This window comes from Zalophus californianus, chromosome 2, assembly GCF_009762305.2.
Source record: "Zalophus californianus isolate mZalCal1 chromosome 2, mZalCal1.pri.v2, whole genome shotgun sequence".
NCBI classification, from domain to species: Eukaryota; Metazoa; Chordata; class Mammalia; order Carnivora; family Otariidae; genus Zalophus; species Zalophus californianus.
Window position 1 is genome coordinate 49,518,892 of NC_045596.1, and position 25,251 is coordinate 49,544,142.

Below are 25,251 nucleotides of genomic sequence, written 5' to 3' on the forward strand. Positions count from 1 at the left end.
CTACATGTCTTGGGCAAAAGAGATACCTTCATTTAAGAAGAGAGTGTTAAATTTTATGCCAGAGAAGACAAGTAAGGCTTGTGTTACATATGTATATTAGATAACTACTGTGATGTCATGTATAAATAGAAGGTACCTTAAAGATGAACATGAGTTAGCTGGAGAGATGAGATGACTGGCCCAAGGTCACACATTGGCACCCATGGCACTAATACGGCTGTTCTAACATGCCTTCAATGCTTTCTCAACATCAACAATGATTTATTATTGAGAATAACTGCAGTTATTAGGCAGTAGTTATGTGGCCATCACTGTGGGGGGCAGTTTGCATAAATTCTTATTTAATATCCACAAAAATCCTATGATATAATTATTGCTATTTTAACTTAGAGTGGAGAAAATGGAGCCCAGGAGGAATTAAATGACTTTCACAAGATCATGCAATAGTAATTGAGGGGGTCTTGAATTCAAAGCTAGGACTTCCTGACTCAGAATCTCATGTTCCAAATCCCTAGGATATCTCTGTTATAGAACTGACTTCATTATTTATTGTTAGGAGTCAGGATAGATCTTCTGGTTTATGTTTATTGATTTATTTTATTGTATTTCAGGGCTAGTATAGATTAAAATAGTTTTTTCTTTCCTTTTTGTTTGAGATTGAGTTGAAATGGCTGTATGATAATCATTTTTGTACTGTTGATTAAGTGCAAATAAACACATAATTTGCTTTGAGGTCCTTTTGTTTTCAGAGGTCTCTGTGATCAAAAAATTGCCATATTAAGAGAGGAGAAAAACAAATAGGAAGTACAGTAACTCTCTGTTAAAGGAGGATCTGACAAACTGTTTTCCAGAGTGACTGCACCATTTTGCAATGTTCCACCAACAATGCATGTTCCTTCACATCCTCAGCAACGCTTGTTATTTTTTGTCTTTTTGATTATAGCCATTCTAGTACAGGTGAATTGCCAAAGTTCTTAATTCCAGTCATGGAATGGGGACAGGGGTTCTGGGAGTATAGTCCTTGAACCAGTAAAAAGTCACATGGCTCCAAAAAGAGATGCATGAGAGTCTGGGAGGAAAATATGACTTCAAACCACTTAAGAACAGCTATTTCATGTTCTTTAAATGTAACCAGCGCTTAGATTTACATTTTTTTCTCATTTTTAAGTAGTAATATTTATGTGCATTGTTCTCTTCTTTAGCAGGAAATATTAAGAATTACTGACATTCATTCTTCATGGCTTTAGAAGCAGGACATTTCCCTACTAAGGAAATAAGTATTTTTTTTAATTTTTATCAGCAATTCCTTTTGTTCTCCAGATCTCAGAGGCTGCGCATACTCCCTGGAGGGTCTGCAGTCAACCTTGCTTAATGGAAGATATAAGTACATACAGTTATCCATATGAATCTTTTGAGTCATTCTTTGGAATCTGCTATTAACTGCACCATCAGGTTGAGAACTGATCAGAAAAAATTGGTAGATAGATGCAAATGAATGAACACACACACACACACACACCCTGGTCCCCTTCCTTCCTCTCCTCCTCTTCTCCTCTTCCTCCTCTGCCACCTTCTTCTTCTTCAAAGGTAGAGGGTCTGTGTTCTTTAAAACTTACAAAGTATTTGGGGACGCCCGGGTGACTCAGTCGGTTAAGCATCTGCTTTCAGCTCTGGTCATGATGTCAGGGTCCTGGGATTGAACCCCGTGTTGGGCTCCCAGCTCAGCAGGGAGTCTGCTTCTCCCTCTGCTACCCCCCAATAAATAAAAAAAAAAAAATCTTAAAAAAACTTACAAAGTATTTGAAACAAGCCATCTGTTTATTTCAGTTTGGAACTATGATTTGTTCATTACTTATTTATTAATTTAGTGTTTGTTTTACCTTAATTATCCCCTAGAGATCTCTATCCTAGGCACGAGCATGGAAAAACAGTATCTGTCTTAGTGGTGGGGGGTGGGAGGGATTGGGTGGCTGGGTGATAGACATTGGGTAGGGTATGTGCTATGGTGAGCACTGTGAATTGTACAGACTGATGAATCACAGACCTGTACCTCTGAAACAAATAATGCAATATATGTTAAGAAAAAAAAAAGAAGAAGAAGATAGCAGGAGGGGAAGAATGAAGGGGAGTAAGTCGGAGGGGGAGACGAACCATGAGAGACGATGGACTCTGAAAAACAAACTGAGGGTTCTAGAGGGGAGGGGGTGGGGGGATGGGTTAGCCTGGTGATGGGTACTAAAGAGGGCACATTCTGCATGGAGCACCGGGTGTTATGCACAAACAATGAATCATGGAACACTACATCAAAAACTAACGATGTAATGTATGGTGATTAACATAACAATAAAAAATTATTTAAAAAAACCACAAATCTGATCACAGGAAAAAAAAAGAAATAAACCACAGAGTAGTTAACAACAAAAACAGTCAGGAGTTAATAGTTGAGCACAGGGACCCGATAACCTTATCAGCACTGGGAATGCAACAATGTACATAACAGGCAAAATCCTGCTCTCCCTTGTAGGGTGAACTTTCTAGGGGCAGAATATAAATAATACAGTAAGTATGCGAAAAATATGGCATATGAGATGATGATAAATACTAAGAAAAAGAAAGCAAGAAATGCATCACTGAGGTGATTATCTGAGCAAAACCCTGAAGGAGGTGAAGGAGTGAACTATGCAGCTATGCAGGAAAAAGCCCTCTAGCAGAGAGATAGACAGTTCCTGAGGCCAGTGTGAAAGAGAAGAGGGTCGTGGAGCATGAATGTGCGGGATGGCAAGGGCCCAGATCTGAAAGAGCATTGTAAGGACGCTGGCTTTTATTCCCAGAGACACGGTAAACCACTGTGGTTTTCCGAGCAGAGTGACGACATGAACGAATGTGTTTTACAAGTGAAGAGTAGACTATTGCAGGAAAACTAAGGGCTGAAACAGGGTGACCAAGGACAATAATGGGCAAAGAGAATAGGAGTGTGAGATGCTGACATAACTACTCAAGTTCAGGATCTTTTTTTTTTTTTTAAGGGTAACAAACAGAACTTGCTAGGGGTGGTATGTGAGATGCCAGAGGAGGAGGAGCCAAAAATGACAGAAATTATTTTACATGAGCAGCTAGAAAGATGAAGTCCTATTTATTGAGAGGGTCTGTCTGTGACCAAGTTGGGACAAGCACAACAAGAACTTCAACTTTGGGGCACGTCCACTTTGAGATTCCCATTAGCCGTGCAACACAGATGTTAAATCTGCAGTCAGATAGACAAGCATGAAGTTCAGCGCAGAGGTCAGGCTAGAAAGAATCGTTTGGCCATGTTTCACTTCGGGTGGTGTTTGCAGCCACTGTGCTAGGTGAATTCATCAAGGGAATGAGCATAGGGAGAGAAGAGAAAAGAATCTAGGTCTGAGCCCCAGGACACGGTCAGACCCGAAGAGGTCAGGGAGAAGAGAAGGCAACAAGAGAGGCCACAGAGCAGCCTGAAGGAACAAGGAAGACCTGCAGAGCATGGCATTCAGGAGGCGACCGAGGTTCTCTCGTTTCACACAGGAGGAAGTAACGTCAAGGGCTGCCAAATCTGCTCAGAAATGCTGATGCAGCTTCTCAGCGATTAAAAGGAATGTCAATTTTTGCTGAATTAAAAAAAAAAAAAAATCCCAGAGCCCATATAGCTATATTATGATATGTACTATCTAAACATTTTTACCTCTTCCTTTAATTTTTGGGTCTTTAATGCAGACTTTTCTGTGAACCAAAGTTGCTACTTGCACCTTTGACAAAGTGCAAATTGAATTATGCCCGTTTTACTTGTCTGCCTTTGGTGCATAAGACAAGAAGGATTCTAACCTCCATTTATACTGCTAGGAAGAAATTAATGAGTATTTTCAAGTTCCTTGTTTGGTCACTTAATTGGCTGTGTGACAAAGAGCTCCGTGGTGCATGTCAAACAACTTTCAGAGTCCTCTAATGATTTGTGCTTTGCTTGACTTGTGATACTATTCTGTGTGGCGTGTCAGGCTGGATATCCTTGTTAAAGTGGCTAGAATAAATTGGCTAGTGGTGTGCATACAATGTAGTATATTAACTACAGCAACAGGGAGTACTTTTAGCAGCTCGTTCAAGAGATTTCGATGTTTGCCCATAAGCATCAAAGCCAACCCAAACTTTCATTTAATATAATTAAAAGGACATCTGAAAGTAGTTTGAATCACAGCAGGTCCTTGAGGTTTGGTAACCCTTTGTTAAAACCCTGTGAACTTAATATATTTCACAGCTTGATAAATCTGCACTTGATTTGTGTCAGTAAGAGAGAAAATATAAATCTGCACCCTGCGTGTTTCGGTGCTCTGAACCTATTGCTAAAAGACATTGAGATCAAAGAAAGTGACTTTCATCTGCAAAACCAGAGTAGTTTTCTTTAGATACAGAAGTCCTAAGAATTTTGCCCAATAAGTTATAGTCCTTAATTGCTGTTACAAAGCAATCATTGACTCAAAAGACAGTAAAACCGTTTGTAATGTATGCAGAGTTAAGTTATACAGGTTATTATTTAACTTGGACAGGTCAGTTCAGCAATCTAAAAATTAAAAAACCTCTACAGGGCGATGGCAAATGTGGATGATGGAGAGGCTACTCTGATGTGTGCAAAGAACGTCATTCTGGGAATCTCTCAAAATTTCTGGGGTGAATGTGTCAGGTCAACCAGTGAGGGCTGCTTTACAGAGTCATTTCCGTTTCTTCCACTTTGCACATTTCCTATAAATAAACAAAATGCTCCAGCTGCTCTTTGTATATACATGGTTTATGAATGCTTCAGGAAGTAATTCTTATGAGGGTTAAAAAAAAAAACCCTCTGTTTTCAAATAAAATGTTTTCATCTAAAACAAAAATATTTTCCCACTTCTTTTCACCAAGTTGCATTCTCACTTGTAATTTTTTATCAGAGCCTGGGTCATTACTTAATTGTAAAATTGTTGATTTAAAGTCCTTTCTAATGCATCATTGCTTTCTGAAGGGTTTACCTGCAGAAAGGTTTTTGAATACATAAAATATAAATAGTATTTCTGTGCAAACACAAAAAGAATACACATCAATTTACTTTGTTATTTCTTTAATATATTTATGATCACATAAGCTAACCAGAAGGAAAAAGATGTTAAAAATAGCATTGCAGATTTAAGACCCTACTTTCTGAAGCTATCATTACCTTTTCTGGTGCAGGTCAGAAAAGAAATGGAAGTTTTAAGGTGTAATTTGCAGGAAAGTAGTTGCCTGATGGCTTGGAACCAAACAAATGATTTTTTAGTACTGCTCCCAACAGAGTTATAATTTTGATATTTTCCTTTATCTAATGTATGAATTTTAATACATGTGGTAGTACAAAAACTTAACTAGGTGGCTTAAACAAACCAGGGCTTTATTCATATGCATATAAAGAAATGCAGACAATGTAGTCCAGGATTAGCATGAAAATTCCACATCAGAGACCAAGGCTGCTTCTGTTTTTCTATTCTACTATCTTTAACACATGGGCTTCCATCCTCAAAATGAGAAGATGGCTACTTAGGTTCCAGTCATCTCTTCATGCTAATCTCTACGTGGGAAGAAGGAGAAGGACAAGTAACTGAAAGATTCATCTCTTTTGAGAATGTTCCAAAAGACACATAGGTGGGCAGTGCACAGTGATTCTATGTCTAAGTCAAAGAGTGTTGTTGGGCAGCGAGCATTCTTAGAGGCAACCAAAAATACTTCTTTTTCTCATATCATGGTACATATTGATATCTTCATCCACTTTTGATATAATAACCTACCATAGATTTAAGACCATTTGGGTTACTTTTGAACCCTACAGATTAAAATTCTCTTGTGATCATTTTGTTAGTTATGGTCTTGGGCAATCGTTTTGTTGAAAAGGTGATTTCAAATCATTTTCAGATAGCATTTTTCTTCTTTTTTAAAGTAGTAGTTATTTTTTTTAAATAACTAATATAGGCACATCATTTAAAATTCAAAAAGTAAGAATAATAAAAATGTCTTCTCACCATGGCCATGGCATTGCTGACTCGGGGGTGTGCCCCTTACAGTGTGATCTAGTTGGAGGATGCCCCCTGGAGTTGTGTAGTACAATCCTGCCTTCCCCCTCTCTCTCCCCAACTCTCCTTCAAAACAGTCACTATTATCAGCCTCTTAAATAGCCTACCAGAGAAGGCTATTTTTATTCTTATCCATGTTTTTACAATATTTTTTTCATAAATCTTGTTATAAATCACAGATCAGTGTTGTTCTGTCTGCTTACAATAAGGACTTTGGGAGTAGCTTGTGGCAGAACCACATAATGGGGCAGCATTCCTCCACTGAAATGAATAAATGTGTAGAGAGAATCACAGGGTAGCCTCATATCATGGTTTACATAAACAAAACAACTTAATTCTTCATCAGTAGGAAATGGGTTGAATAAACTGCTCTACCAAATAATGGAATACTCCTTAGGCCACAGAAGGAATGAGGTAGGTCTTGTGTTGATTTAGAGAGGTGGGTGTGGTATATTAGAGGAGAAAACAAACAGGCAAGCAAAAACCAATCGGTAACAGCATGATTATAGTGATCACATTTGTTGGTATGTATGTGTAAATATTTACAAGTCTGGAGAGATCTACAACAAACTCTCAAAGTGATTTCTTCTTTGGGTGAGGTTGGTGCTGCTGTCCCATAAACAGATTTTTCAGGCTTTAATTTATGTACTTCTAAACAATACTGTTTACAAGCATATACTTCTTTTTATTTTACTAACATACATTATTTTATATATTTATATGTCCTATTTCAAAGTAAAAATTCATAAAACTGAACTGATGGTCCCTCAAGAACAGCTTCTCTGGGTTTTTTTTCTCTTTATTTCACAACCATTCTACCAGTTCTCAGAAAAAATACCTAGAGTCATTATTATTTCAAGAAGAAGAGCGTTTTGGATATTTTTATGGTCGAGTTTATTTTGAAACCATTGGAAACTCTCCTCCCTTACCTTCTGTCATACCACACTCTTCTGGCTCTGCTTTCTTCATCTCAGATGTTGACCATTCTTTCTACATTTTCTCCTCTATGATTGGGTTCTTCTTCTTCTACTCAGTTTCTCTGGGTAAGGTCAGACATACCAATAGCTTGCTTCTTATTTAACTTCATAATACCTAAACCTATGTCAAGAAGAGATGTTTGAGTAAGCTCCAGCTGAGGGGGTAAGAACATGCCCCAAATATGCCACTTATGCATATTGATTATTTTGAGCTGAAAGCAACAAACATATGAAATTAATCCTTATCTTCCATTAGTTTCCCTTATATACTTCCTAGTTACTTTCCCGCAACCTACTGTTCCTGAAAGCTCAAATCCTTTTCCTTTATCTTGTTACTTCTTCACAAATGTATTGTTCTTTTATTTTAAAAATTATATAAGCTTGCTAGCTAGTCCTAACTGCTTTTTTAAGCCTTTATTTTTCCTATATAAGTTCCTAGATGCACATAAAAATATTAAATAAAATTTGTATGCTTTTCTTTTGTTTATCTAATGGTTTAATTTTCAGGTCTTGGCATTAAATTGGTATATCCCACACGAAGAGGGTAAAGTAGAGGGAAGGCTTTCCTCCCTTACCAGGCTTCTGTAGACCTTTTAAATTGATTCCATTCAAGTTTTACTTTGCACTCAAAATAGGCATCCTCCACCTTTTAAAGAACAAAAATTTGCTTCTCTTTATTTCCAATTTTAAATGTGTGCCACCTCATGGCCTACGTTCAAATTCTGTGCACTGTGCTTCTTTATTTTCCTTACCAACTGACTTTAATGAATCGACAAATTTTTAAAAAATGCCTGTGGAATCTCTACTTTTCTTCATCCCCAGAGTCAGAATGTATGGATTTGAACCCTGGTTCTGGCGTTGGTTAGTTAATTAACCTATAGCAAGTTACTTCACTTCTCTGAGTCTTAGTTTTCTCACTGCAAGGTGAGGATATTCATTTCTACCTCATTGAGTTATTGTCAAAATTAAAGGAGCTGATGCTTAAAGCATTCAGATGAGAATTTGGAACATAATAAATATGTTTTAAAATATTTATTTATTTATTTATTTATTTATTTATTTGAGAGAGAGAGAGAGAAAGCACAAGCAGGAGGGGCAGAGGGAGAGAATCTTAAGCAGACTCCTTGCTCAGTGCAGAACCTGCTGTGGGGCTTGATCTCATTCCTGAGATCATGACCTGAGCCAATACCAAGCATTGGGCGCTTAACCGACTGCACCAACAAGGTACTCCAATACTCAATAAATATTAACCATTATAATTTATATCACTCCTCTACTTTAAGTTTTTCAGTGACTTCTTGTTGCTTTTAAGAAGAATTGTACATATTAAACATGGCTTGCAAACTTTGAAAACTAGCCTTCACTCACTTTCTTACCACTGAACCCATTGCACTCTGCTCTGCCACAGGAAATCTTTTCAGTTCCTTGGAGGTGTTTGTTCTCTTTCCCCTCCCTATCTCTATGCACATACTCCACCTTTTGCCTCTTTGGTCAATGTTGAATTTAGGCTTGGAATTCTACTTCCTGGAGCCTCTTCGATGCAGTGCTTGAACTCTGTGTTTCCACTATTAGAATGCCTGCTATGTTTCTACTTGTTTAATAGTCTGACGTCACTATATTGTCATCACTTTTAAGGATGGGAGAACATCTGTCTTTCTTGCAGCATCCCAGTTGAAAATACTTAGTTAATATTTGTTGAATAAATATTGAGTTAACAAGAAGTTTGAGTCAAGTTTATAGCTCTATTTAATTCCTGTAACACAATATAGATTTATTTGACAGCATTCAATCATTTAATTCTAAATGAGATTTTTTTATTTTTTTATTTTATTTTTTTTTAAAGATTTTATTTATTTGACAGAGAGAGAGAGAGAGAGACACAGTGAGAGAGGGAACACAAGCAGGGGGAGTGGGAGAGGGAGAAGCAGGCTTCCTGCGGAGCAGGGAGCACGATGCGGGGCTTGATCCCAGGACCCTGGGATCATGACCTGAGCTGAAGGCAGACGCTTAACGATTGAGCCACCCAGGCGCCCCTAAATGGGATTTTTTAAATAGTACAATAAATTACAGTTTGCTAAAAACAGTACATTTTTAAGCAACAAGGGATCTCTTAAAGAGGGAGTCTTTATGAAATTTTAGGTTCATCTTGTTCTACTGATAAGGGCTCTTATCACTATATTAAGGTTAGTTGTGTTATATAATCTAATTTTAATTAAGACTTGAAAATGCCAACACTTCACTGTAATATCAAAGGGAGTTCAGAGATTAGTAGTTTTTATATGCTTAATAATATTAAATGACAGTGATTATAAAAAGAACCTTAGGTTATTGATCAGATGTGTAAATATCAGTCACTCAACTTGACTTCTAATAAAAACCCTGCAAGTTCAAAACTGTTTTGAAGACTCCTCTAACATTTGACCTTTAAAATTTTGATTTGAATCAATATATAAACACAGATTAGAGTACAATGTGCCCTATTCAGTAATGATTTTAAACTTTTGCTCATTTTATTTTATTAACTGTTAACCTTCATATCAAGTCAAAAATGAAGAATTAAAGAAAAGTTTTATTTTTTCAAATTATAAATTAATATAAACTATATTTTATATTATATATGTAATTATGTATTTTGTATTATATATTATATAATATACTATCACACACACACATCATATGTAGTCAGAAAGCAGTGGATGGGAGCAGAGAACAGAAGACATTTCTCTTTGCATATCCTGAGGTTTATACATGAAGAAAATATTCAAACATAATTGTATATATAATATGTAAGAACTAGCCATGTTCAGCATAATGATTACAGTATGTACTGATGAAGAAATATTGCATCATCACACATCAAAAAACAAAGATGTAGAAGTAAAGAGTAAAATAAAATTTTATATTGCTAGAGAGTTTTCCAAAAGGATGTCAGCAATTTATTACCTTATATTCATCCACTGAGAGGAAATAATTGCTCAACTTTCTAGTGGTCTGCCTAATGATAATTTGCATATTTATAAATGTCTGCTTTATTATAACACAAAACACCTTTAAAAAAAAAAAAAAAAAAAAAAAAAAAAAAAAAAAAAAAATTAATAAAAAAAATATAGGATTCATTTTCCATTCTGTTTATCTTTGGGGGACATCTTCATAATTCTACTCCAAACATATCTAAACATATAACTCCTTTGTTTAAATATATTTACTTGCTGAATATTTTCTATGCAGTAAAGCCCAAACTTCTGTCATACTGGAGATCTCCTAAGATCTGACTGCTACTTACCATTTCTCCCACCATACTCATCTTTCTACACTCTTTTTCCACGCACCACACACTCTCCTCATCCCAAACCCAATACATCCCTTGCCTTAGTACCTGCTTTGTTTTGTTTTAGTCATTAACTTGCTTACTATGTCCTTTAGCCTCAGGTTTCCTGAGCATCATCGAGGAAAGTTTATTCATCTTTTAATGTCTAACTCAAAATCACACACCTTCTGGGATCTTTTCTTGATCTTCCTCTGTAAGAATTCATTGCTTTTTGTCCCATATGCTGTGAGTTTTTAGCTCTATTTTGTGCTTACCTTCTGCCTTGGAGTGTAGACAAATTGAAGGCTGACTCTGTTTTTCTTTTCTCTTTCCTAACCTCCTCCAACAGTGACTTCCCTAGTTCTGTGCATATCATACATACTTAATAGGACCTCATTGAATTACATTGAAAGTGAGCTTTGGTACACTTAAAAACATTTTGGAAAGCTTTTTGTAGAATATATTGTTGTTATGCCTAGTGGTTTGCATTTACTACAATAGCCTGTGGTTCTGCTTTTCTCCTTTTTGAACTCTGATTATCTTCTTAATTCCCTCTAATTCAGCCTTGTCTTCCTTCCAAACCATGTGATATCTGAACACTAGATTCTCTCAGAACACCTCTTGGGAGACATGGCAAAAAGTTGTAACACTAGAAGATGTTTTCATTTTCCTATTATATATAAGGTCATTAATGATTTGATAGTTAAAGGATCATCTTTGCTGAATGAGCATTTTTTTGAGTACCTAAAATGTCTCAAGGCACTAAAATTTACCCTAGGAAAACACCAGTAAACATGCCCTCTCCCTTGAGAACATGATAATCTCATGAGAAAGCCAGACCACGAGTATGGATAGTTCTATTCAAGGTGAATAAGTACTAAAATGGGAACCCATTATGGCACTGAATCTCTAAATGATAATGATTCAGATAACATTGACTAGTTACTAGGTTTTTTGTTTTTTGGGTTTTTTTCCATTTGTACTTACATATTCTTTTCTCTTATAAAATCAATACTTTCAGAGATTTTTTTTTTTTTCCTGCTGGTATGAAAATGGAGAAGGTTCACTGAAGTACAAATCTTCATTAGATGACAGTCATTCAGCAGAGTCATTGAAAACTTATCATGTGTCAGGCAGAGTTTTGGGCACTTATAATATGACACAGAGTCACCACCCTCATGAAGCATACCTTTTCTTGAGTGAGAGATCTGAAATAGCTGTGTAGATAAATACACATTTTAGATACTTTAGATAATGATTCATGACACAAAGAAAACAGAACAGCTAACAGATTTAAGGGTCGGGGGGATTCTCCCTAGCTATAATGATAATCGAAAACTTCTTTGTACCTGAGCTAAAACCTGAACCAGCATAAGATTAAAAAGCCTATCTTCAGAAAAATGCAGTGGTGGTAAAGTTACATATCTTTTTTTAATTAATTTATTTATTTGACAGAGAGAGAGCACAAGCAGGGGGAGCAGGAGGGAGCAAAGGGAGAGGGAGAAGCAGGCTCCCTGCTGAGCAAGGAGCCCGTTGCCCTACAGGACTCCATCCTAGGACCCTGATATCATGATCTGAGCCCAAGGCAGATGCTTAACCGACTGAACCACCCCCGCACCCCTTAAAGTTACATATCTTTACACAAGCATTTGTTCTATTTGGGTCATTAGTTTAGTGGTTTTCAAGTGAAGAAAGAGGGGTAAGTAAGTTCTCCAGGTGATTTTGCTTACCTAGTTTAAGATTTACTGTTTACCTGGGTAAGAAGTGCCATTGATAGGTCTCTCATCATTGATCCTGGGTATTTCACAAGCACATCCTCTTGGAATAGTGACAGAAGTTGTTACTAGAGAGATATATAGCTGGTTCCCCCCAAATTTTCACAGTAGTTATAGCAAATAAGTAAATCGTCCCTTTTGAAATAGTATGATTATACACTTTATAACATCTTTTAACAAACATACTATAATTATATGCTATGGGTAAAACTAGTCAAATGAATTTGCCTAAGATCTGAATTTTATGATAAGAAGGTCCAATTAGGTTGTGTAATGCAAATATATGTCCAAAAGGATATGGTATGCTCATAATCCTGGTATGAATCTAAGTCACTTTTACACTTTCTAATTTATATTTGATTTTTTAGAAACAGTCAAAAGTCACTTTAAAGTCTAGCCATAAACTATATAATGGAGAAGAGTGATATCTAATAGCAGAATGCCCCTGACTATCTCAATTTGAAACATATTGAAACTTATTTTCTCATGTAGTTCCCACTTTATTGATTGGTTAGAAAACATAAATATGTCCAAAGACACACTGAAATTTAGTGACAACTAGAATGCAAATTTCCAGTGCCATCTCCTATTCAGTTTTTCTAGTGTTTTGAAAAAGAAAATAAAGTGAGTTAACATTTAGTTTCTGACAAGGACATTGTTGATTAAATTAACTTTTCAGAATTTTAGATTATTTTAGTCTGTACACATCAAAACCATTAAGTGATTTGTTTTTCTTTTCTTTTCTTTCTTTCTTTTTTTTTTTTTTTTGTTCTCGTGGATCAAGTCTTCTCTTTATGATCAATGCTGGACCAAGTGTATTTTCTTCCAACCTGATCATATAAATTTTAGATCAGAAAAATATTTATAGCACAAAAAGAGAAGTCAGGGAGAGCTGTTGGACAGTAAATGATGTCCCAGTACCTCACATAATCAAATTCATTGTACATTCCCTGTTCAACTTTGGTTCTAAGCATAGTTAGGCCCATGTCCTTGTAACCAAATAAAATGAAAATCAACCTGTTTTTAAAGAGATGTTGTTGAAAAACTATTGATGTAATGTAGGGTGATTAACATAACATAATAAAATTAAAAAAATAAAAAAGAGATGTTGTTGAACTAATGAAAGCAATGCAAATAACTAGTTTGACAAAAACAAAAACCACACACACATACATAATGACCAGATGTCATCATTTGTGGGTAAAATATACAAATGCAAAAATGTACAAGGAAACAAAATATAATCTTTTGTCACTGAAGGCTGTGACTATTTAATTGGCTTTCATTAAACTGGTCACAGGGACATGTCAGCAAACTTTGGAAAGTTTAAACAAACTGCATTTGTTATAAAGCTATTAGAATTGACTTATCCATGCTGTTCAAACCTCTAAAACACACATTATGAATTATTTAATATACGCGTTTCTGTACTGTCCTATTCCTCAAAGCTTCAGGTGTTATAGTCTTTAGTAGTTAAGTTGTGAAACAGGTTTATTCATTAAGGTTACATTGTAGAAGTTATTCCTCTGGGATCTCACTTCAGAACAGATATTTTGTAATTATCAGGTATTACCTGTGTTTCCTTCAGTGAAGACCTCTCCTCTTCCCAAGCTGGACTTAGATAGCCAAAGAAAGTCAACATAAGATTACACCTTAAACATGTGTTATGAGCCAGGCAACATAAATGCATTTGTATCGCCATGCAATATAAAATGGATATACTATTGTCTCTGATTTGCAGATGAGGTGCAGACAAGTTAAATAACCTGCCCAACATCATACAGCTAGTAAGTGGCATAGTCCAGGTACAAACTCAGCAGATATGGTTCCCAATCCCATATTCTGATTTTAGGACTACAGAATTCCGTCTCCTAACCCTTGTGTTGAAATTTCCTTATGTTGATGCTTAAGGAATCACAACACGTGCTTTTTTTTAAAGAAGAATATAAATATTAGATTTGTTCCTAAACCATCCAGGTTTTAGGACCATATATTATGTCTGTCATTTCTATAAAAATTTGGGAATCATTTGGGCCTTAATAGAAAACTTCTTTAAAGATTATGATTTATTTGGGAAGATGCAATTGTTGTAAATGTACTTAAAATTTATAACTATGAAAAAATACTGCAGCACATACATTTTTGTATGCAAAATTAAGATAATTTAATAAGGGGTGCCTTTGATTCAATAGTTATCAATTCAAACATGGTATTTTACATAAAGCAGTCTTTGGAAACAGGTAGCTATTTAGAACATTCTCAGAGTTGACCATAGTTGTTTATTTTTCTTGTTTTTTTTTTTCTTTTTCCCTCCTTTTGCATTTCTTAAAAAAAAAAAAATAAAGAGCGGAGTAGAAATATTGCATTATCCCCAATAAAATTTTCCCTGAGTTAAGGTTTAAATTAATCGGTATAAGATTCTTAACTCATGTTACAATGGCCTGCTCCTTTAAAGAACAGGCATAATTTCTGTTGTGTGTGGGATTTTCAGAGCATTTCTAATGAATTCAGAGCATCATCTAATCACAGAAAGAATACTTCTTTGCAATCAGGAGGTTGATGTTCTCTGGCTTCTGAAAATACCTAAACTTGCTTTGTTCATTTGTTTCCTATGTGGCACCTCCTTTTTGGCATATCCTGTTGGCATTATCCCTACAGAGAACTTCCTGGAAAGCAAATCATTTTGTTGTGATCGGAAATGCTTTTGTCTGGCTTCTAGGTCATGCTTTAAACTCAGAACACATGACAGAACTAAGCACACTATGTGAAAACGCCCAGTTATTGAACTCATGAGAGATCTTTTTGGTGTTTTTTGTTTGTTTTTAAATGATGCAAAGTACTCAAGTTGCAAGTAGGACTGTATTTTACATGAAAGTCCAGTGATGTTAATTTTTGGCCAGAACTTGGAGTAGCTGGGAAAAATATCAAGAAAAAAACAACTCTTATGAAAAGATAAATTAGTTTTTGAAGATGGTGTTAATTGGCAGCCAAGGTGTTTCATTATGAAGCTGAATTTTTAACAGTTGTTAGTCGGTTACTATGAAAACACCAGCCAGAAGAAAACACTGTAGTGCAATGGGTATTTTTCTTCAATCTCTCCTAATCCTTCTGCCAACATGTCAATAATATAAGGCTTGTTTTAAAACACCCATGCACTGCCTAGAAATTGCCTGTGTCGGCTGTTTATTCAAGTTTATTTCTCGATTAGATGCATATTTCATAATCAACGGGTTCAGGGATGATCACTTTCAAACTGCAGGTGTTGTATTTTTCTATTTTGCAATTCTCTGTTTGAATGAAACCTTAAGAAAACCTTATTGGGAGAACTGTTTTTTGTTGTTGTTGTTTTTCTTTTGTAACTTAGAGCATAAAGCTAACCACGGGAAATATATAAATTGTAACTAGGGAGGTGATTCTTTTGGAGGAAGCAATGAGAATTGTGACTTTTTATCTCTATGTGTACCTATTGCTGATTTTTTTTTAAGGGAAAAACACCTGAGGGCCACAAGTTGCAAGTTCCAAATGTTTATTCCCCTCTCTAATAGTACACAGCATGAAGAAGGTTTTTCTCCACATGTAACATATCCCAAGCCCCTGGGAGTATGTATGCTTTGATATTTTTCCCATTCTGACATTTTACCAGCTGGCTAAGAAAAAATAAATTGGTTTGCTTAGTGAGTCCTCAACCTATAGGCAACAAATTCTTGTATTGTCCTGTCTGTTGTCATCCCTTTAACCTCTGCTATATTCAGCATTTAGTTTTATGGTGATATATAGGGGGAAAAATCATTTTTGTGGGTGATATGATAAAAGTGTTGGTTTAAATTACTTGCCAACAGTTCTCCAGCCAAATAATTTAATTATGTGATTGTAGCCTTATTGAAGCCTTTGCTATTGATTCTATGAAGCAAGCATGGATCTATTTGTTGTCCTTCAAAACAAAAGCTGGTTTTTCTTTTGCCTTGCAGTCTCAGCTAGGGCTTTAACAGAACACAATAATGAATGCTTCTGCTGCAGCATGTCACAGGGGAGGCTGGGACAATACTGAACTCATGCACACTGCTGATCCTTGCTTGCTGAGCAACATGTACACCTGGATTTCTGACAGCTCTGTGAGTTCACTAGAGACCTCTGTCATTCTGTTCATCCTCTTGTAGGCGATGGTCGAGACAGTTAACAACCTCCTCCAGCCACAAGCCTCAAATGCGTGGAGAGACCTGACTATAAGCGATCAACTACGGGCAGCGACCATGTTGCTTGACACTGTGGAGGAAAGTGCTTTTGTGCTGGCTGATAACCTTTTGAAGACTGACATTGTCAGGGAGAACACAGACAATATTCGTAAGTGGCCTTGTTATACAGAAGGGCCAGAGACCCTTGGACAGCAGAAGAGAGAAAAGAAAAAAATTCTATGGTAGTGCAGATATTATGAGTGATTTTTATTTCAGTGGAGATGTGATTATTTTTTCTATAATTAGAAGGATATCACCTGCCATTGGCTAAAAAGCGTCCTTGTAATCCTGTGTGTTATCCTCCTTAGGATATTCAATATTGGATATGTTAGCCTGAGATCACTCACAGTGAGGTCCTTTAGTTAGTTAGTTAATTAGTTTTTTTATGTCTGTGTGTATCTATGTATGCACTGTACTATTTGAAATTTTATCCTCCTAACATAGTGCCTATGGTTCACATCAGTTAGAATAAGAATGGCTCTGGATGGAGCACTGGGTGTTATACGCAAACAATGAATCATGGAACGCTACATCAAAAACTAATGATGTAATGTATGGTGATTAACATAACATAATAAAATTAAATTAAAAAAAAGAATGTCTCTGAATTATGTACTATAAAGAAATTAGTCATTTAGTGAAGGTGATAAAACAGTTTTTTGTAATTGTGTTATTGGCTTATAAGGACTATAAATCTATTTTGTTGTGCATAAGGATGTAGCTGACAGTTTTATTTCAGAAGATTTGATAAAGCTGTTTCAAACTAATTAGATTTAAAGATATATCAATATTGATATAATAGTGCAGCTTTAGATTATAAAGAGACTTTTACTTAATTCACAAAAGAAAATAATATTTTGAAGATAAAGGAAATGACAAAGTATAAGAATTTGAGCTTGAATTTTAAATCTGAGGCTTTATAATTGATGCATTTGTGTTCTTATTTACCTGTTTAATAGTTTTTATTTGCTTTATTTAAAAAATAAAATACTAAAGAAATACTTTCGAAATAAAATATTGAACTACTATTCATTTTGACTACTATAAATTAATAGAAGTTAATTCCAGTGTTTTGATTTCAGAAATATTTCAGTGATTTAGGAAATCATCTTAGCTTTGGTGCATTTCTCAATGAGCACTGATAACTCTTTGCCATTAACAGAATTGGAAGTTGCAAGGCTGAGCACAGAAGGAAACTTAGAAGACCTAAAATTTCCGGAAAACATGGGTCACGGAAGCACTATCCAGCTTTCCGCAAATACTTTAAAACAAAATGGCCGAAACGGTAGGTTAGAGTTTATCTGATAAGCGTGGTGAGATCGAGCTCATCATCAGTGCCTTGTTTCTTGGCTTGGGAGTTTAGCTCTGCTATCCAAAAGTCTCTTTCTCTCATTCGACTATTTTCTCTCTCCTCTTTCACTTCCTTCTCTTTCCCGTCTTCTGCACCAACAACGTCACAATGAATTTGCTCTATAACATTATCAGTCGGATTTGGAAATTGTTCTGTTACTTTTCAGTTGCAGTACAATGTCAGAAATTTGAATCTGAGAGGAATTAATGAACAACAAAATCCAGATATCTGATTTTTTTTCTTGAAAGGAGTAACTCTCACTGAGTTGACAGATTTAGTTTCTTTAATTTTTTTTTTAAAAGATTTTATTTATTCATTTGGCAGAGAGAGAGAGAGCAAGAGAAAGAGAGAGATAAAGAACACAAGCAGGGGGTGCGGCAGGCAGAGGGAGAGGGAGAGGCCGACTCCCCACCGAACAAGGAGCCCAAGGCAGGACTTGATCCCAGGACCCTGGGATATGACCCAAGCCAAAGGCAGACGCTTAACCAACTGAGCCACCCAGGCGCCCCTGGTTTCTAAATTTTTTTATGGAAATGTTACTTCTAATTTTAAAATTGTAGATTTTTTTCCTTACTCACTATTTTTGAATGTGTTTCTGTGATTTTTCTTTGTAAAGCATATAGAAAATTTAAAATGTGAGGAGATGATTTGAGGAAAAGGAACTGGGTAATATAGGTTAGTTTGATACTAGATTAAATTCACTGACTATAATGAGAATTAAATAAACTCATAGTGAAAATATGTCTCAAGTGTCACCAGTATTAAATTTTTAAAAACATACTTTTTGCCAACTAAATGAGATCCTTTGACCTGTCAGGTGATGGGAAGATGGCCTCAGGTTGTCGCAACCAGCTCAAAGCTGGCGTTTCATAGTGCAGGGGGGCATAGCTTTATTTATTTTTATTTTTTTAAAGATTTTATTTATTTATTTATTTGAGAGAGAGAAAGAGCATGAGAGGGGAGAGGGTCAGAGGGAGAAGCAGGCTCCCCGCCGAACTGGGAGCCTGACGCAGGACTCGATCCCAGGACTCCAGGACCATGACCCGAGCCGAAGGCAGTCGCCCAACCAACTGAGCCACCCAGGCGCCCGGGGGGCATAGTTTTAAACAAAGAAGAGCCTGTTGAATAATACGAAGACAAAACAAATTATGGCTGTTGTCAACAGAACAAAATTCTTTTTAAGTGTTGGAAATCTTTTAAGTGACCTTAAAAGTCATTATATCGCTAATTTGACTATGTGAATTTTGAGGCAGCGGTAAGATTTTCTACGAAGCAAAATCAGATTTCTGCATTAGCTTTCCAGCTGGCTTCCCTCCCTCCACTCTTTCTCCCAATAGGATATCCTGTTGACAAACAGATCTTCCTGAAATGTAAATCTGACCAGTTCACTTGCAGTTTTACTCAGAATGAAATCAGAGGATTTCACTAGGCCACCATGTGCTTGTCCACTTCTTTCCTGCCCCATCTGCCCCGCTTCCTGTCTGTCTTTAGCATGCCCTATATGATCCAGACAGTCTAGTCTTGATTTTTTTCTTTTTATTGAGATAGAAGTGACATAGAACTTTATACTAGTTTCAAGCATACAATATAATGATTTGATATTTATATATATTGTAAAATCATCACCACAATAAGTCTAGTTCACATTTATCAGCACATATAGTTTTATTTTTTCTTGTGATGAGACCTTTTAAGATCAACCTTCTTAGCAACTTTCAAAATATATAATACAGTATTATTAACTACAGTGACTATGCTATATATTATTTCCCCATGACATTTATTTTATAACTGGAAATTTATTGACCTTTTTTACCCATTTTGTCTATGCACCACCCCCTGCCAGTGGCAAACACGAGTCTCTTCTCCATATCTATGAATTGCAGTTTTTTTTTATTTAATTTTTTAGGATTCCACATATAAGTGAGATCATACAATGCTTGTCTTTCCCTGTCTGACATATTCTGACTTAGCAAAATGCCCTCAAGGTCCATTCATGTGATCATAAATGACAAGGTATCATTCTTTGTTAATGGTTGAGTAATATTCCATTTTCTTATCCATTCATTTATAAGGGGACACTTAGGCTGTTTACATGTCTTAGCTCTTGTAAATAATACTGCAATGAACATGGGTATGGAGATCTTTTTAATTTAGTGTTTTTGTTTCCTTCAGATAAAAACCCAGAAGTAGAATTACTGGATCATATGGTAGTTCCATTTTTAACTTTTGGGGGACCTCCATAGTGTTTTCCACAGTGGTATAACAATTTACATTTCCACCAACAATGCATGAGGATTCTCTCTGGTCTGGTCTTGATTCTGTTCCTTGAATACACCAAGAGTGTTTCTTTATCAGATTTTTGCATTTTTGTTTTCTTCCTAGAATGCAGTTTTTACATTTCTTTACATTGAAGGTTCTCTATCATTCACTATTCAGTATAAATCTTACCTCTTTAGGAAGGGAAGTTTTTCTCTCTCTCCCTGAAGGTACACCATTCTTTCCTAATTGCTCTTTTCCTATTAGCCATTTTATACCAGTGCTTCTTCATGGAGGTTATTCACTTAACATTATATGAAATATTATTATTTTTTTTAATTGCCTGCTTATTATCTGACTTTCTCTCTAGGTAGTAAGCTCATGAGAGCAGGGATCTTTTCTTACTTGTTCACTGATATAACACTTGTGCCTAGCACATGGATAAACTTTCTAAGAATTTATCAAATAAATGTGTGAACTTTCAGATATAAAGCTAATGGCAATTAAAATATGATTATATTAGTTATATTATTTTTTTAAACGATTTTATTTATTTGAGAGACAGAGAGAGAGCACAAGCAGGTGGAGTGGCAGGCAGAGAGAGAAGAAGCAGGCTCCCAGCTGAGCAGGGAGCCCGATGCGGGGCTCGATCCCAGGACCCTGGGATCATAACCTGAGCTGAAGGCAGATGCTTAATGACTGAGCCACCCAGGTACCCCAGTCATATTATGTTTTGAACTTATTTATTTTACTTACTAAAGTAGTGTGTGGGAGGGGTGGGGGTAGTTTAGGTCACATTTAAGCATTCATTTTGGAGTGGAGAATATGTAACAATTATATGTGACTCCATGCATTGATAAAACAAGGGTAGGATATCAACATGACACTGCCCCACAGGTGGAAATTGGTAGGAATTATCAACCGGTTATCAACAAGTTAAAATAAAAGTTGTTACTGTCAACAAGGAAAAAAAAATGTTATTCTTAAGTTTAGCCTTCCAAAATTTAGTATTTTCATATTAAATCTAGAGAAAAGAACAAAAATTAAATGCAGTGTTGTAACAGACAAGAAATATATAGTGAATTACTGTTCTTTGCTCAGTACCATGTTAACGGATGTGGGGTGGAAGTTTAAGAATGCCCCTTTCCTTTACGTAGCTCTTATCATAGTCTCTTTGCTAAATTCCTGAAAGGATAATGGATGTCTCATAGAATCACTGAGAAGGCTGGAGAATCGGGCCCAGAAAGTCTACAGGAGCTAGGAGGCTGACAGAAGCCTGTATCAACACACAGCATCATTGCGTGAGATGTCAGGGCTGCCGTAAGTGAGGGTGACTGCTGTCCCGCCCCCTGCTGTCACCAGCTCTTCACCTAAAGTCGAAGACAAGGGCATCTGTTGGGAGGCATCGAGCTCAGGTGCCCAGAGCAAGACAGGCTGGGAAAGCAAATGTACATCCATTTTGTGTCTATAAATCCCTAATAGTAGGGAATTTTCCAAACATGGGAGCACAGTTTAGATGTTGGGACAGTCCCTGCCCTCCGCAAAAGAAATCTATTAAAATTTCCTTGTTTTTATTCCCACTTGACCCTAAGATTCAGGAATAAGGATTGAGACTTCCTCAGCTTAGTCACCATGGTAGTCAGGATCGCACCTATCTCTTAGTGAACCAATATGATTTCATACTGGAAGTTAAGACATAGGGCTTGATGTATTTTAAGAAAGAAAATGATATGATCAAGAACATGATACCTGGGTGGCTCAGTCACTTAAGCATCTGCCTTCGACTCAGGTCATGATCCCAGGACCTGGAGTCCAACCCCACATCAGGCTCCCTGCTCAGCCTGGGGGGGGGGGGGGGGAGGGGGCGGGTCTGCTCCTCCTTTTCCCTCTGCCCTTCCTCCCCATGTTAAAAGAAGGTTAATTTTACAGAAGATTGCAGGTAGGAGATAGTCATAAGAGAAAAAAATAAGGTGGAAAGATGTATGGAGGAAGTGACTTTCGAAGAATATGGTAATTGAGTTTGAAGACAGATAAGGGTTTTGAATCCCTGTTGTTTTCATTGCAATTGAGATATAATTTACATAGAATAAAATGCACATCCCTTAAGAATGTAACTTGACGAGTTAGACAGTTGTACGTTCCTCTGTAATATTACATAAAATAAGACAGAAATCTCTATTACCCAGAAATTGTTAACCCTTTCCAGTCTTCTTACCTCCTCTCCCCATCTGATGAAACTACTCTCATTATTATCTCCATAGACAAATTTTGCCTGTTCTTAGACTTCAGACAACCGGAATCATGTAGTATGTGTTTTTTTCTGTCTGTATTCTTTAACCAAACACAGTATTTTTGGGATTCCATCATCATGCTCTAATAGTAGCTTCTTTGCTCTATCAGTAGTTCTTTATTGATGCACAGGCTATTCCATTATATTCATATGCCCTAATTTATTTGTCTGTTCATAGATTTTTTTAGTTGTTTCTATTTGGAAGATATTATAAGGATGCTATTAATCTTATACAAGTTTTTTTTTTCCTTTGTAGATATATATTTTCATTTATCTAGGAAAGGTAGATATGTTTAACTTCACACACAAAAAAGTCACCATTTCTCCACATAGTTGAACTACTTCACATTTCCACCAGCAGTGTGCAGGACCTCCAGCTGTCCCTCATCTTTATCAATATCAGCATGACCAGTCATTTTGATTTTAGAAATTCTAGTGGGTATGAGATGGTATCTCGATGTGATTTTTCATTTTTATTTCCATAAGTATTAATGATGCTGATAATTTTTCATGTTTCTATTAGCCTTTCACATATCTTTTTTTCTAAAGTATGTGTTTATGTCTTTTGCCATTTTTATGTATTATTTATTCTTTTTCGGTTGATTAGCAGAAATGCTATATATAGTCAGAAGTTTCATATTATTATTGTTAATATGCTGTATTTTGATAGACACATTTTTAATTTTGATAAAGTGCAGTTTACCATTTTTTTTATGGTTAATGTCTTTTGGACCCTATTCAAGTCATCCTTGCCTACTCCAAGATCACAAAGATCCTATATTTTGTTCTAGAAACTTTATGGTTCTGGCTTTTATGTTAGGTCTATGATCTGTCTTTAAGTTTTGAGTACAGAGTGATATAGGAATTGACATTCATTTTTTAAAATACCGATAGTTTTTTCAGCATCATTTGACATTCCTTTTCTCGTAAATATCTTGGCACTTTGGTTAAAATGAATGCTTAATTTTGTTGAGGATATATACTGTATGGATTTGATTATAATTTAATTAGAGCTATCTAAATTAGGTGGAATGTACAAAGTAATGTACAAAGTTTCTTCCCAACTTATAATTCACATTTACATTTATTTCAGGAGAGATCAGAGTAGCCTTTGTCCTATACAACAACTTGGGTCCTTATTTGTCCACGGAGAATGCCAGCATGAAGTTGGGAACAGAGGCTTTGTCCACCAATCATTCTGTTATCGTCAATTCCCCTGTTATTACAGCAGCAATAAACAAAGAGTTCAGCAATAAGGTTTATTTAGCTGATCCTGTGGTGTTCACTGTTAAACATATTAAGGTAAGAAAATGCCATGATAAGTTTGGTTATCCACATTATCTATATTTGTTACAGCATAAACATGGAATATATTAATTTTCCTTTAATTTTTTCCTACTATTTGACAGATAGCAATTCATTACCTATAAAATTATAGTGGTGATTTTTTTTCTAAAATGTGGGAGGAGAATACTTCTTGAATATGTAAATACTTCCGATAAGAATATTTGTAGATGGATTTATAAATGTGTCTCCATAATTAAAAAGAGTTAGCAACATAGTGGAATTGGAAATGGCTTCACATGTGATATCACAAGAAATTGTCTTTGTGAGTAGATATATTTTTATGTATGTAAAAAGATTGTATTATAAATTGAACAAAGATTTCTAAAGACTATCTCAGAAATTGTTTAGAGTAATTAAATTCTTTATGATGTACTTACTTTGAAATTAGTTGGTCATTCTGAGTCACTGATACTAGTATTCCATTAATACTAATTTTTTAAAAAATAAACTCACCTCTAATCAGAGGAAATAAACAACAATATATATTCAAATTTGCTTAGGCTTGATGAAGCCCACTTAATACGAAAACACTGGTATACATCTCCACAAAAGTTGGAACAGAGTATGAAGTGTGTTAGATGTAAAGAAAATGCCTATCTAATTTACGTGATCATAAAGTAGTTATTGACTTTATTGATTTTCTTTTCCCCATAGCAGTCTGAGGAGAATTTCAACCCTAACTGTTCATTTTGGAGCTATTCCAAGCGCACAATGACAGGTTATTGGTCAACACAAGGCTGCCGGCTGCTGACAACAAATAAGACACACACTACATGCTCTTGCAATCACCTAACCAATTTTGCAGTACTGATGGCACATGTGGAAGTTAAGGTAAGATATATACCATAAAATAAAGATATCTAAGCATATGGCAGGATATTACTATAAAAAGTCCTAAGTCCATAGGCCAGTCTTACTTTAAAGGTTTTCCACTTTCCTAGTAATTTTGTTTGGAAACTCTCTAGGGTTCAACCCATACCTTCCTGGATGATTCAAAGAAAGGTTTTTTTGTTCTGTTAGCAACACAGTTTATGAAATTGCAGTTCACTTATAAAATAAAATTGTTCTTATAAAAATTCCCCTTAGTGGGAACCCTCCTACACTGTTGGTGGGAATGCAAGCTGGTGCAGCCACTCTGGAAAACAGTATGGAGGTTCCTCAAAAATTTGAAAATAGAGCTACCATCTGACCTAGCAATTGCACTACTGGGTATTTACCCCAAAGATACAAATGATCCGAAGGGGTATGTGCACCCCGATGTTTATAGCAGCAATGTCCACAATAGCCAAACTGGAAAGAGCCAAGCTGTCTATCAACAGATGAATGGATAAAGAAGAAGTGGTATATATATACAATGGAATATTATGCAGCCATCAAAAAAATGAAATCTTGCCATTTGCAATGACGTGGATGGAACTAGAGGGTATTATGCTAAGTGAAATAAGTCAGTCAGAGAAAGACATGTATCATATGACCTCACTGATACGAGGAATTCTTAATCTCAGGAAACAAACTGAGGGTTGCTGGAGTGGTGGGGGGTGGGAGGGATGGGGTGGCTGGGTGATAGACATTGGGGAGGGTATGTGCTATGGTGAGCGCTGTGAATTGTGTAAGACTGATGAATCAC

The 25,251-nt window shown here is 35.9% G+C and overlaps 1 protein-coding gene across 10 annotated transcripts in view; it reads left to right on the top strand.

Moving 5' to 3' along the window:
* ADGRL3 (adhesion G protein-coupled receptor L3) overlaps positions 1–25,251 on the top strand; it is a 1,229,798-nt gene that overhangs the window by 661,202 nt on the left and 543,345 nt on the right. For all 10 annotated transcript variants that reach the window (XM_035726124.1, XM_035726125.1, XM_035726123.1 and 7 more), the window contains 4 exons: positions 16,303–16,486; positions 17,540–17,662; positions 23,371–23,579; positions 24,279–24,455. In XM_035726124.1, coding sequence (XP_035582017.1) covers positions 16,303–16,486; positions 17,540–17,662; positions 23,371–23,579; positions 24,279–24,455 — 693 coding nt within the window. The remainder of the gene's footprint in view (positions 1–16,302; positions 16,487–17,539; positions 17,663–23,370; positions 23,580–24,278; positions 24,456–25,251) is intronic.